This window comes from Pristis pectinata, chromosome 2, assembly GCF_009764475.1.
Source record: "Pristis pectinata isolate sPriPec2 chromosome 2, sPriPec2.1.pri, whole genome shotgun sequence".
In the NCBI taxonomy this organism is placed as follows: Eukaryota; Metazoa; Chordata; class Chondrichthyes; order Rhinopristiformes; family Pristidae; genus Pristis; species Pristis pectinata.
In genome coordinates, this window is record NC_067406.1 from 30,208,853 (window position 1) to 30,221,651 (window position 12,799).

At 41.2% G+C, this 12,799-nt stretch overlaps 1 protein-coding gene across 4 annotated transcripts in view; it reads left to right on the forward strand.

The window, feature by feature from the left end:
• Positions 1-12,799, forward strand: part of LOC127567567 (WD repeat-containing protein 7) — a 499,658-nt gene that overhangs the window by 114,415 nt on the left and 372,444 nt on the right. For all 4 annotated transcript variants that reach the window (XM_052010610.1, XM_052010607.1, XM_052010608.1 and 1 more), the window contains one exon: positions 374-588. In XM_052010610.1, coding sequence (XP_051866570.1) covers positions 374-588 — 215 coding nt within the window. The remainder of the gene's footprint in view (positions 1-373; positions 589-12,799) is intronic.

Sequence of the window (12,799 nt, forward strand, 5' to 3'; positions counted from 1 at the left end):
GAATTTGTGGTTAATGATGGAAGAAATAATATTAGGCATGTGCAGAGTTTAGATGCTAGGGTAAACTCGGTGTGGTTATTTGGGAAAATTAACACGTGAAAGGGACGTATGATGTTTTGCACATATAATGCCTTTATTAGACCATTCCGTATTTTGTTTAATCCCACTGTTTATTTGAATGCTAAACTGAGTAGAAAAATAAAGTAACTTCACATTTGAATCAGTTACTTAATTTTTTTTCACTGTGCTTGTCTTTCACAGGCAGTACATAATGTATCCATTGACATTCTGCACTTGTTTGCATTATCTCGTTTTTGTCAGTATTAATGGCAATTGCAAATACTATATTACAATTTTTTTCTTTTGTCTGCAGGTGCATTAGACCGCTGTGTAATGGGAATAACCGCAATAGAAATCTTGAATGCCTGTGATGAAGCTGTTCCAGCTGCTGTAGATACTCTGAGTCACCCAGCAGTCAACCTAAAACAAGCCATGACTCGACGGAGCCTCACAGCTTTGAAACATATGGCTCACCACAAATTGCAGACACTTGCCACCAATCTTTTGGCTTCTGAAGCTGCTGATAAGGTATTATAAAATCCTACTGTTATTTCTTCTGTGTCTTTAGCTTACGGTAAAATATTAGAAAATTTGGCTGTGATGCCTTACTTTTTATGCAATAGAAGAAGGCCGTTCAACCCCTTGGATCCATGCCAGCTCAGAAGCAGTATATTTTTGAAGGGAAAAGGAAGAGTTCTTGGGAAAAAAAAATTAAGACTAAAGTCTACGTTGCACTGCACAACAGAACATGGGACAAATCAGATTTACCAGGATGCTACATGGATTGGAGAGCATGTCTTATGAGGACAGGTTGAGCAAGCGAGGACTTTTCTCTTTGGAGAGGAGGATGAGAGGTGACTTGATAGAGGTGCACAAGATGATAAGAGGCATAGATCAAGTGGACAATCAGAGACTTTTTCCCAGGGCGACAATGGCTAACACAAGGGGGCATAATTGTAAGGTGATTGGAGGAAGATATAAGGGGGATGTCAAGGGTAAGTTTTTTTACACTGTGAGTGGTGGGTGTGTGGAACACACTGCTGGCAGAGGTCATGGGAGCAGATACATTAGGGACATTTAAGAGACTCTGAGATAGACACATGAATGATAAAGAAGTGGAGGGCTATGTGGGAGGGAAGGGTTAGATAGATCTTAGAGCAGGATAAAATGTTGGCATAACATTATGGGTTGAAGGGCCTGTACTGTGCTGTTATATTCTATAAATCAGAAAGTGATTCTAAGCTTGGGAAATAAAACTATATATTGTGAAAAGAAAATCAGAAGGTGCTTATGAGTTTGACAATTTTGGGATTCTGGGAACAATGTGCAATGAATCTGGATTTCAACATAATTAAGATCTAGGGAGAAGAGGTGAATATATGCTGGTATATTCAAAGTATTATAAAGAAAAAAGAACATTGACCTTGTGTAATGCTTAACCATGTGTGATGCTTGCATAGTTCACTTTTTCTAATATTACATTCTCTCAGTGCTATTATGATACTTTAAATAAGGGCCAAACTAACTTTGATGTGCAACAAATGTTTTTTGAGAATATGGCACAAATTTATTCAATTCACAAAGTGGATATTTAAATAAGTCTATTCTTCAATGTTAAATATGAATTGTATGTGAACATTGAAGGGCTGTCAACAGACTTTCAATGTTGTGAGCAAGGAATTTCATTGCACCCGGGTGTATATGACAATAAACTAATCTGATCTATGTAACAGCATTTATCTGTATAACTTGGGTTATCTACTTGATATTGCTCATTCAACGTATGCATTATATGTCGTGCTGCCATTACAAGTCCCGCTTTTATTTTCTGCTGTGAATTTTTAATAGTGCTCTTTTATAGTGTAATTAGAGATTATAGCATTAGAAAGGGCAAATATGACAGGCTCTTACACATGAAAATATATGATCTGTGGGGTGTGGTGCAGCTGGAAATGCTTTTATTATCTATGTGGTGACAATTATGATAATAAAGAATTTATCACTTTCTGAAGCACAGATGTAACATTATTGGGGACTCAGCAATGCTTCTTTACAGAAATTAAAACTAGTCTTGAAAACTTTTTGCCATCTCTGAAAAAATAATAGATGATACCCTGTGGTTTGGTGGGGGATTCCTGTGTCAGGACGCTATTAGAAATGAGGCTTTTTAAAAATACCTTACAAAAATAGTTTACAGGAAGCTCATGGATTAGGAGCCAATGAGTTAGATTTGCAGCATTTTAAAGAGAATCATCTTAAGAATTCAAAGGCATGAAGTATTTGTTTTGATCCTCTTGGCTGTGGTGGCATTGTTGCAAACTGAAATGGAGGTTTTTCAATTGTTGTATGTACAGTTGGTTGATTGTTTTTTTTTGTTTTATTGAATGTTAAGTATTACTTTCAGTTGCCTTTATATTCCTACAAAGAAGATGTATTCTTTCCTGTTTTCTGCTTAACAATTTTTATTTTGGACTGTTGCCTAAAGTTGCAAGATGACATTTTAATTTTAATATATGCAAACATTGAATTTGGTTAGTGATTTTAAAACTTCAAATTTTAAATGCAGTAGGAGTTTTAAATGACCAATACAATGCCTGGGCTTTGGTTTATAAATGAAGGGATATAAAATTTGTTACATACCTTTTTATAAATCAGGAAATTATACTGAGTTTATAGAACAATGTAGTACAGCACAGGAACAGGTCCTTCAGTCCACAATATCTGCGCCGAACTTGATGCTGAATTAAACTAATTTTTTTCTGCCTGTACATCATCTATATACCTCCATTCCCTGCAGGATCATAATAGCCTCTTAAAAGCCACTATTGTATCTGCTTCCACCACTTTCCCCAGCAACCTGCTCCAGGCACCTACCACACTGTGTAAAAGAAAACAATTTGCCTCACACATATCCTTTAAACTTCCCCCCCCCCCCCCCCCACCTTAAGTCATTTATTTTTATCTTCTGCTCGTATTGCCTATAATTTGTACAGTTAACAATGTGAATTTGAATGAATTAAGCAGTGAGTCAAAAAAGGACTTGATCCTGTATGTGCAGATATGGTATACTGTGCTTTTTGTAGGAGTCACATGAATAGGGAGGAATGCTGGCTACTTTATTCTTCATCCTCCTTACGCTTCTGACGAGGAATATTAAACACTGAAACCAATCATAATGACCCCACAACTAAATTCTAGCTGAAGTTAGCCGACAGCAAGTTTTTGGTCAAACCTAAAGCTTCACTGATCTGTATAACATTTCATGTGATGCTTTGGGAGTGCTCCAATAGCCACATGATTTTCTTTGTAAATATAGGTTTCAATTGGGCATCTCTTCTGTCTTGATAACTTGGCTATTGACCTGAAAGAAAATAGCTGTCTTGAACACTGGCAGCCAAGCCTGTCTTCCCTTAGGAATAATGCTTGTCTTAGAACATAGAACATAGAACAGTACAACACAATACAGGCCCTTCAGCCCACAATGTTGTGCCAACCTTTAAACCTCACCTAAGACTATCTAACCCCTTCCTCCCACATATCCCTCTATTTTAAATTCCTCCATATGCCTATCTAGTAATCTCTTGAATTTGACCAATGTACCTGCCTCCACCACTGCCCCAGGCAGCGCATTCCATGCCCCAACCACTCTCTGGGTTAAAAAACCTTCCTCTGATATCTCCCTTGAACTTCCCACCCGTTACTTTAAAGCCATGTCCTCTTGTATTGAGCATTGGTGCCCTGGGAAAGAGGTGCTGACTGTCCACTCTATCTATTCCTCTAAATATTTTGTAAACCTCTATCATGTCTCCTCTCATCCTCCTCCTCTCTGAAGAGTAAAGCCCTAGTTGCCTTAGTCTCTCCTCATAATGCATACTCTCTAAACTAGGCAGCATCTTGGTAAATCTCCTCTGCACCCTCTCCAACGCCTCCACATCCTTCCTATAATGAGGCAACCAGAACTGGACACAGTACTCCAAGTGTGGTCGAACCAGAGTTTTACAGAGGTGCATCATTATCTCGTGGCTCTTAAACTCGATCCCTCGACTTACGAAAGCTAACAACCCATAAGCTTTCTTAACTACCCTATCCACCTGTGAGGCAACTTTCAGTGATCTGTGGATACGAACCCCCAGATCCATTTGCTCCTCCACACTACAAAGAATCCTGCCATTAACTTTGTATTCTGCCTTGGAGTTTGTCCTTCCAAAGTGTACCACCTCACACTTCTCCGGATTGAACTCCATCTGCCACTTCTCAGTCCAGCTCTGCATCCTATCAATATCCCTCTGCAATCTTCGACAATCCTCTACACTATCCATAACACCACCGACCTTTGTGTCATCTGCAAACTTGCCAACCCACCCTTCTACCCTCTCATCCAAGTCATTAATAAAAATTACAAAAAGCAGAGGTCCCAGAACCAATCTTTGTGGGACCCCGCTAGTCACAGCCCTCCAATTGGAATGCACTCACTCCACCACAACCCTCTGCTTTCTACAGGCAAGCCAATTCTGAATCCACATGGCGAAGCTTCCCTGGATCCCATGCCCTCTGACCTTCTGAAGAAGCCTACCATGTGGAACCTTGTCAAATGCCTTACTAAAATCCATGTAGACCACATCTACTGCACTACCCTCATCAATCTGTCTGGTCACCACCTCAAAGAACCCTATCAGGCTTTTGAGACATGATCTTCCCTTCACAAAGCCATGATGGCTGTCCCTGATCAGACCATGATTCTCTCAATGCCCATAGATCCTATCTCTTAGAATCCTTTCCAACAGCTTGCCCACCACAGACGTAAGGCTCACTGGTCTATAATTCCCTGGACTATCCCTGCTACCTTTTTTGAATAAGGGGACAACATTTGCCACCCTCCAATCCTCTGGTGCCATTCCAGTGGACAACGAGGACTCAAAGATCCTAGCCAACAGTTCAGCAATATCCTCCCTCGCCTCACGGAGCAGCCTGGGGAATATTCCATCAGGCCCTGGGGACTTATCTGTCCTAATATTATCTAACAGTTCCAACACATCCTCTCTCTTGATATCTACATGCTCTAGAACATTAACCTTACCAACACCAACACTGTCCTCAGTGTCATCAAACCCCCTCTCCTGGGTGAATACTGAAGCGAAGTATTCATTGAGGACCTCACCCACTTCCACAGCTTCCAGGCACATCTTCCCACTTTTGCCTCTAATCGGTCCTACCTTTACTCTCGTCATCCTTCTGCTCTTCACATAAGTGAAAAATGCCTTGGGGATTTCCTTAACCCTACTCACCAAGGCCTTTTCATGTCCCCTTCTTGCTCTCCTCAGCCCCTTCTTAAGTTCCTTCCTTGCTTCCCTATATTCCTCAAGAGCCCCATCTGATCCTTGCTGCTTACACCTTATGTATGCTGCCTTCTTCCTCCTAACTAGATGTTCCACCTCTCTTGTCACCCATGGTTCCTTCACCCTGCCATTCTTTCTCTGCCTCACTGGGACAATTTTATCCCTAATATCCTGCAAAAGATCCCTGAACAGCGACCACATCTCCATAGTACATTTTCAAAAATGTCATCCCAGTTTACACTCACAAGTTCTAACCTATAGGCTCATAATTTGCCCTTCCCCGATTAAATATTTTCCTGTCCTCTTTGCTCCTTTCCTTTTTCATGACAATGCTAAAGGTTAGGGAGCGGTGGTCACTGTCACCCACCGAGAGATCTGTCACCTGACCTCGTTCATTACTAATACTAGATCTAATATGGCATTCCCTCTAGTCGGCCTGTCAACATACTGTGACAGGAATCTGTCCTTGACACACTTAACAAACACTGCCCTGGCTAAACCTTTGGTACTAAGCAGGTGCCAATCAATATTTGGGAAGTTGAAGTCTCCCATGATAACAACCCTGTTATTTGTGCTCCTTTCCAAAATCTGCCTCCCGATCTGCTCCTCAGTATCCTTGCTGCTACCAGGGGGCCTATAGAATACTCCCAGTAGAGTAACTGCTCCTTTCTTGTACCTAACTTCCACCCATACTGACTCTAGAGAGGATCCTGCTACATTATCCACCCTTTCTGCAGCTGTAATAGTATCCCTGACATGTAACGCCACCTCTCTTCCTCTTCTCCTGCCCCTCCCTATCCCATTTAAAACTCTGAAATCCAGGAATATTCAGTATCCATTCCTGCCCTGGTGACAGCCAAGTTTCTGCAAGAGCCACAATATCATAGTTCCATGTATTTATCCAAGCTCTCAGTTCATCACCCTTATTCCTGATGCTTCTTGCATTTAAGTAAATGCACTTTAGCCCATCCACCTTGCTACTTTTATACCCTATACTCTGCTTCTCCTTCTTCAAAGCCTCTCCATATGTTACTCATGCTTTACTTCATGCACTTCTTCCACTGACCTATCCCTCCGGTTCCCATCCCCCTTGCAAACTAGCTTAAACCCTCCCGAACCACACCAGCAAACCTACCTGCAATGATATTGGTCCCCCTTGAGTTCAGGTGTAACCCATCCATTCTTTACAGGTTCCACCTTCCCCAGAAGAGATTCCAATGATCCAAAAATCTAAAACCTTGCCCCCTGCACCAACTCCTCAGCCACACATTCATCTGCCCTCTCCTCCTATTCTTACCTTCACTATCACATGGCACTGGCAGAAATCCTGAGATTGCTACTCTTGAGGTCCTGTTCTTCAGCCTTCTGCCTAGCTCCCTAAACTCACCTTTCAGGACCTCATCCCTCTTTCTACCTATGTCGTTGGTACCAACATGTACCACGACTTCTGGCTGCTTTCCCTCCCGCACAAGAATGCTGTGGAATTGATCAGAGACATCCTGGACCCTGGCACCTGGGAGGCAACATACCATCTGGGATTCTCGCTCATGTCCACAGAACCTCCTGTCTGTTCCCTTGACTATTGAGTCCCCTATCACTACTGCCCCTCCTCTTCTCCCTTCCCTTCTGGGCAGCAGGACCAGTCCCAGTGCCAGAGACCTGGCTACTGCCGCTTGATCCCTTTAGGTCATCCCCCTCAACAGCATCCAAAGCGGAATACCTGTTTTTGAGGGGAACAGCCTCAGGGGTCCTCTGCTCTATCTGCCTGTTCTCTTTCTCTTTCCCTCCTCTGACAGTCACCCATCTATCTGCCTCCTGGACCCTAGAAGTACCTGCTCTAAAGGGGGTGACTGCCTCCCAATACACAGCATCTACATAACTCTCTCCCTCCCTGATGCTTCATAGTGTTTGAAGCTGCGGCTCCAGCTCATCAATTCTGAGCCAATGTTCCTCCAGCCTCAAGCACTTACTGCAGATGTGGTCACCGTGCACCACAACAGGGTCCACTAGCTCCCACATCCTGCAGCTGCAGCACATTTAATCTTTTCTTAAAATTCCTTAATGCTGGATGTTGGTCTATGAGAGGATGCTGGTATTGGTTTGCTTTCTTTGCAGTGGATTTGGAGGATTTTGTGCAGATAATATTGGTGACATCTCTCCAATGCCTCGAGGTACTTGCTGTAGGTAGTCCATGCAAGCATATGGGAGGGCAGGGATCATTGCTGCCTGGTAGACAATAAGTTTTGTGCCAGGTTTGAGGCCTTCACCTTCAAACACTCTTTTCCTCAGATGACCAAAAGTGGTGCTGGTGCACTGAAGGAAATGGTGAATTTCAGCATCACCTTCATTGTGAGGAGGCTCCTGAGATAATGGAATAATGGCCCATGTTTTCCAGAGTCTTGCGCTGAAGACAATTGCCTGCTGATTTTGAGTTTGTGAGCTGGAGGTTATGAGATATTCATTTTTCTCACTGGGGGAGTCACCAAGACTCCCAATGACATTATTCTTGACAGAAAAGCTCACCTCATCTTCAGATGGTGTTCCTTTTCTGGTTTTTCCATCCAGAAAAATGTATAGCAACCACCTTGATCTTTGAGCTGGCCATCTCTTGTCTATCATGTCTCACTCAAAGTGGCAACGTCAATGTCAAAGAGCCTGAATTCCTTGGCAATGATCGCTGAGTGACAAGCATGTCTGTCACTATTGCTGCCTCTACGATGATGAAAGAGTTGACAGAATGAGGTCTACATTCAGTGGTAAAGGGATCTAAAATGATTGGAAGTCAGGTGCTGCTTCATGGACATGACATGAATAGACACTAACATAGTTGTCTATCATCATATGTGTAGGTACATACATAGCAATGCATTGGGACTCTTTCTCTCACGCAAATGTACACACTCCACACATGACACATCCTTGCTATCTTCCTCTTGACCCCTCTCTCCATTGATCCTCCCTCTTCCTGAATCTCCTCTTTAGCATCCCCCTAGCCACCTAACTTCCTGCCCTCTCTCAGACTCCCTCTAACCCTTATTCCCCTCATTCACTCTTGCATCCTGCCACTTGGCTTTTGCTGCTTTTCCTGCACAGAATTATCCTATTGTGTCTTTACTGAATTTGTTTCCACCATTCTTTCAGGCAGTGGATTTCAGCTTGTAAAGCTTCATCTCCCCGCTGGCTATGTTGTCAATTCTCGTAAATGTAATGTTTCCAAAAATCTTCTGAGTACTTCTGATTTGAAAGTACTGGGAATGATTCACATTGAATTATGTAATAACTTCCCAATGAGTTTATTGAAATGGTTTGATTGACTTTCTCTTTATTTATACAGTCAGAATCAAAATCAGGTTTATTATCACTGACTTGTATGTTGTGAACTTTGTCATTTGCGGTAGCAGTACAGTGCAATAAAATGGGGACGAAAATTATTTTTTATTGGCTTCACAAACGAAGACGAAATATCCACCATGTATCTTATGTTCTTGTATTCTTAAAATAAATTTCTTGATGTAAAAATATATATCATTCAGAATTTATTACATAGGAACTTACACCATTTTTAAACTGACATACTGGAAAATGAAAAATGTATTTTAAAAGAGGAAGTGCACTTTTAGTAATTCATGAAATTATTTAACATAACTTTTCAAATCCTAGACTTTCCTCCAGTTGATTTATAATTGGATAGATTGCTAAGGATGGAAATTTTGTAACTAATGGAACAAAAGCTTTTTTCTTAATCTGCTTGACATCTGTCATATGAGATCCTGTTCCTTTTCGGTCTATTGCCAAAAACATAGTCAATCCACAACAAGTCAATAGTAGTGGTATTTATTGTGCCTATGTTTTGCATAGGCAGTGTGGCTCTGAATTTGCTATTAGCTATAAATATTTGAGAACAGAAATGATTACTGTAGAACTTTTTTTTGAGCTTGCCTTGTAGCAAAATACTTCTAAAGCGGCAAAATACTTCTAAAGCAGTAAAATACTTCCATTGTGGTAAAAATGGGTTATTACAGTTTTGTGACTTGTTTATATATAGGAGCAAGTAACACTGCGGGCTAAATGAGCAGAACCTATTGTTCTCTTAAAGTCACCATTTCATAATGCATGTGCAGATGAAAAAAATACTATTTAAATAAGATTAGCAGTGGTACAGAGACTTGGTGTGGTTTGTGATTGCGCATATGTTGTGCAGTTTTGTCAAACTTTTGTTGACAAGCATTAAGCTGAGGGTCAGCAATTCAAGATGTGGCAACTTCTTGGCAAACCACAAGAAAATATTAACATTTCTTCTCTAAGCAGTAAAAATTGTTGATATGAACGAGTGAAATTAGTTTTAAGCCAAATAGGAAATTGCAAGAACCAAACAGCTTTGAGTGTGAATTGAGGGCAATGAAACGCCATAAAATATCAGTGGCAGACAAGATTTAATGAACTTTCCAAAGCATTTTATATGTATATAAAGAGCAAACAGGTAACTAGGGAAATAGAAAATAAGAACATAAGAAATAGGAGCAGGAGTAGGCCATCTGACCTGTCGAGCCTGCTCCACCATTCAATAAAATCATGGCTGATTTGGCCGTGGACTCAGATCCACCTACCTGCCTTTTCCCCATAACCCTGAATTCCCCTACTATGCAAAAATCTATCTAACTGTTCAAAGATATTTAATGAGGTAGCCTCTACTGCTTCTCTGGGCAGAGAATTCCATTGATTCACTACTCCCTAGTGTCACGAACCAGCAACAAAAGAAACACACTGAGCATGATTTAGTGTTAAAAACTATTTTATTAATCACTACTTATGATAATAGGTAAAATAAAAGTAAAAATGTTAGTATGTTAGAATTCAAAAATGTTAAACCTCGAACGTTAACCCCAAAACTAAACTCTGTGTGTGTGTGTGTGTGTGTGTGTGTGTGTGTGTGTGTGACAAAGTCCCAAACTCCAAGTTCCGGAATGGTTCTTAAAGTTCAGTTCCGCAAGCCATAAGGTGAAACATGAGCAAGGGCTTCTTCAACAACCACCGTTGTCTGAAGATAAGATGTAGATGTAGAAAAACATAGAGAGAGTACATACGAAATCCAAATGTTCCACGATGGAACCCAAACGACACTTCAGTGTTTACTCGGTAGTGACTTCCTCACCCCGAAAAGCATCCGAACCGTGGTCATCCACACACAAATACCTGTTTCCTTCTACAGGTCAGCAACAAAGTGAACTCCACCGGATTACTTCCAACTTCCATACATGGATTTCAGTGGCAAACACAGTTATTGTTTCTCATCCATCGATAGAGAAAACAAGCAGGCTGGTGTCTCTCTCCCTTCTCTCTCTCTCCTTCTTCTTCTTCTTCTTCTTCCTCCACAACGTCATTACGTCCTTTATCTTCTATTGACGTAAGCACGCCCCACACACACATACACACACACTCTCTATCTTAAAGGGACTTTCACTGAGTCCATAACACCTCCCACCTAAAAAAAAAATTTTCCCAAGAAAATTTTAACCGCGCATAGAGTTAGTAATGTTAATAATTATCATGCTACACAACTACAGACTATCAGATTAGTACAGATACATGTTTCCCATTTAACATCGGGAAAGACAATCAGAAATCACATTATCTTTGCCTTTAATGTGAGTTATCATGAGATCAAACTCTTGCAAAATTAAACTCCAGTTTAACAGCCTTCTGTTCTTGTTTTTGACTCGGCTCAGAAACACCAATGGGTTATGATCTGTATACACAGTCAATGGTTTCTGAGCGGTGCAAACATATACACTGAAATGTTGCAAGGCTAAAACAAGCGACAGTAATTCTTTCTCTATGGTGGAATAATTCTTTTGATGCTCATTAAATTTCTTTGAAAAGTAAGCTACAGGATGGTCAATATCATCAAGGTCACCCTTCTGCAACAACACAGCTCCTGCAGCTTCATCACTGGCATCTACTGCTAATGAAAATGGCTTTTCAAAGTCAGGTGTTTTGAGCACAGGATGGTAGCATAAAATGGCTTTCAGTTTCTCAAATGCTTCTTGACAAGAATCTGTCCAAACAAACTTTACTCCCTTGATCAGATTGGATTTCTTTTGGCAAACCAAACAAGGTAAAAAAATTTTACAAGAGCCTTTGACACCGTCTTGGCCTTAATATTTCTAAGGGGTATTGCCTCTGGAAATCTAGAAGTGGCACACATGATGGTTAACAAATACCGATTTCCAGTCTTAGACTTTGGTAATGGACCAACACAGTCCACAATCACCTTCGAAAAGGGTTCACCAAAAGCAGGAATTGGCTTCAAAGGAGCCACAGGGGGTTTTTGATTTGGTTTACCTACCATCTGGGCTTGGGGTGCGAGAGGTCCCGGGTTCAAATCCCGGACGAGCCCCCAATTTTGTCACGAACCAGCAACAAAAGAAACACACTGAGCATGATTTAGTGTTAAAAACTATTTTATTAATCACTACTTATGATAATAGGTAAAATAAAAGTAAAAATGTTAGTATGTTAGAATTCAAAAATGTTAAACCTCGAACGTTAACCCCAAAACTAAACTCTGTGTGTGTGTGTGTGTGTGTGTGTGTGTGTGTGTGTGTGTGTGTGTGTGTGACAAAGTCCCAAACTCCCAGTTCCGGAATGGTTCTTAAAGTTCAGTTCCGCAAGCCATAAGGTGAAACATGAGCAAGGGCTTCTTCAACAACCACCGTTGTCTGAAGATAAGATGTAGATGTAGAAAAACATAGAGAGAGTACATACGAAATCCAAATGTTCCACGATGGAACCCAAACGACACTTCAGTGTTTACTCGGTAGTGACTTCCTCACCCCGAAAAGCATCCGAACCGTGGTCATCCACACACAAATACCTGTTTCCTTCTACAGGTCAGCAACAAAGTGAACTCCACCGGATTACTTCCAACTTCCATACATGGATTTCAGTGGCAAACACAGTTATTGTTTCTCATCCATCAATAGAGAAAACAAGCAGGCTGGTGTCTCTCTCCCTTCTCTCTCTCTCCTTCTTCTTCTTCTTCTTCCACAACGTCATTACGTCCTTTATCTTCTATTGACGTAAGCACGCCCCACACACACATACACACACACTCTCTATCTTAAAGGGACTTTCACTGAGTCCATAACACTAGGAAAAGCAGTTCCTCCTCATCTCCATCCTAAATCTACTCCCCCGAATCATGAGGCCATGTCCCCTAGTTCTAGTCTCACCTACCAGTGGAAACAACTTTCCTGCCTCTATCTTGTCTATCCCTTTCATAATTTTATATGTTTCTATAAGATCCCCTTTCATTCTTCTGAATTCCAGCGAATATAGTCCCAGGCGACTCAATCTCTCCTCAAAGGCTAACCCCATCATCTCCAGAATCAACCTGGTAAACC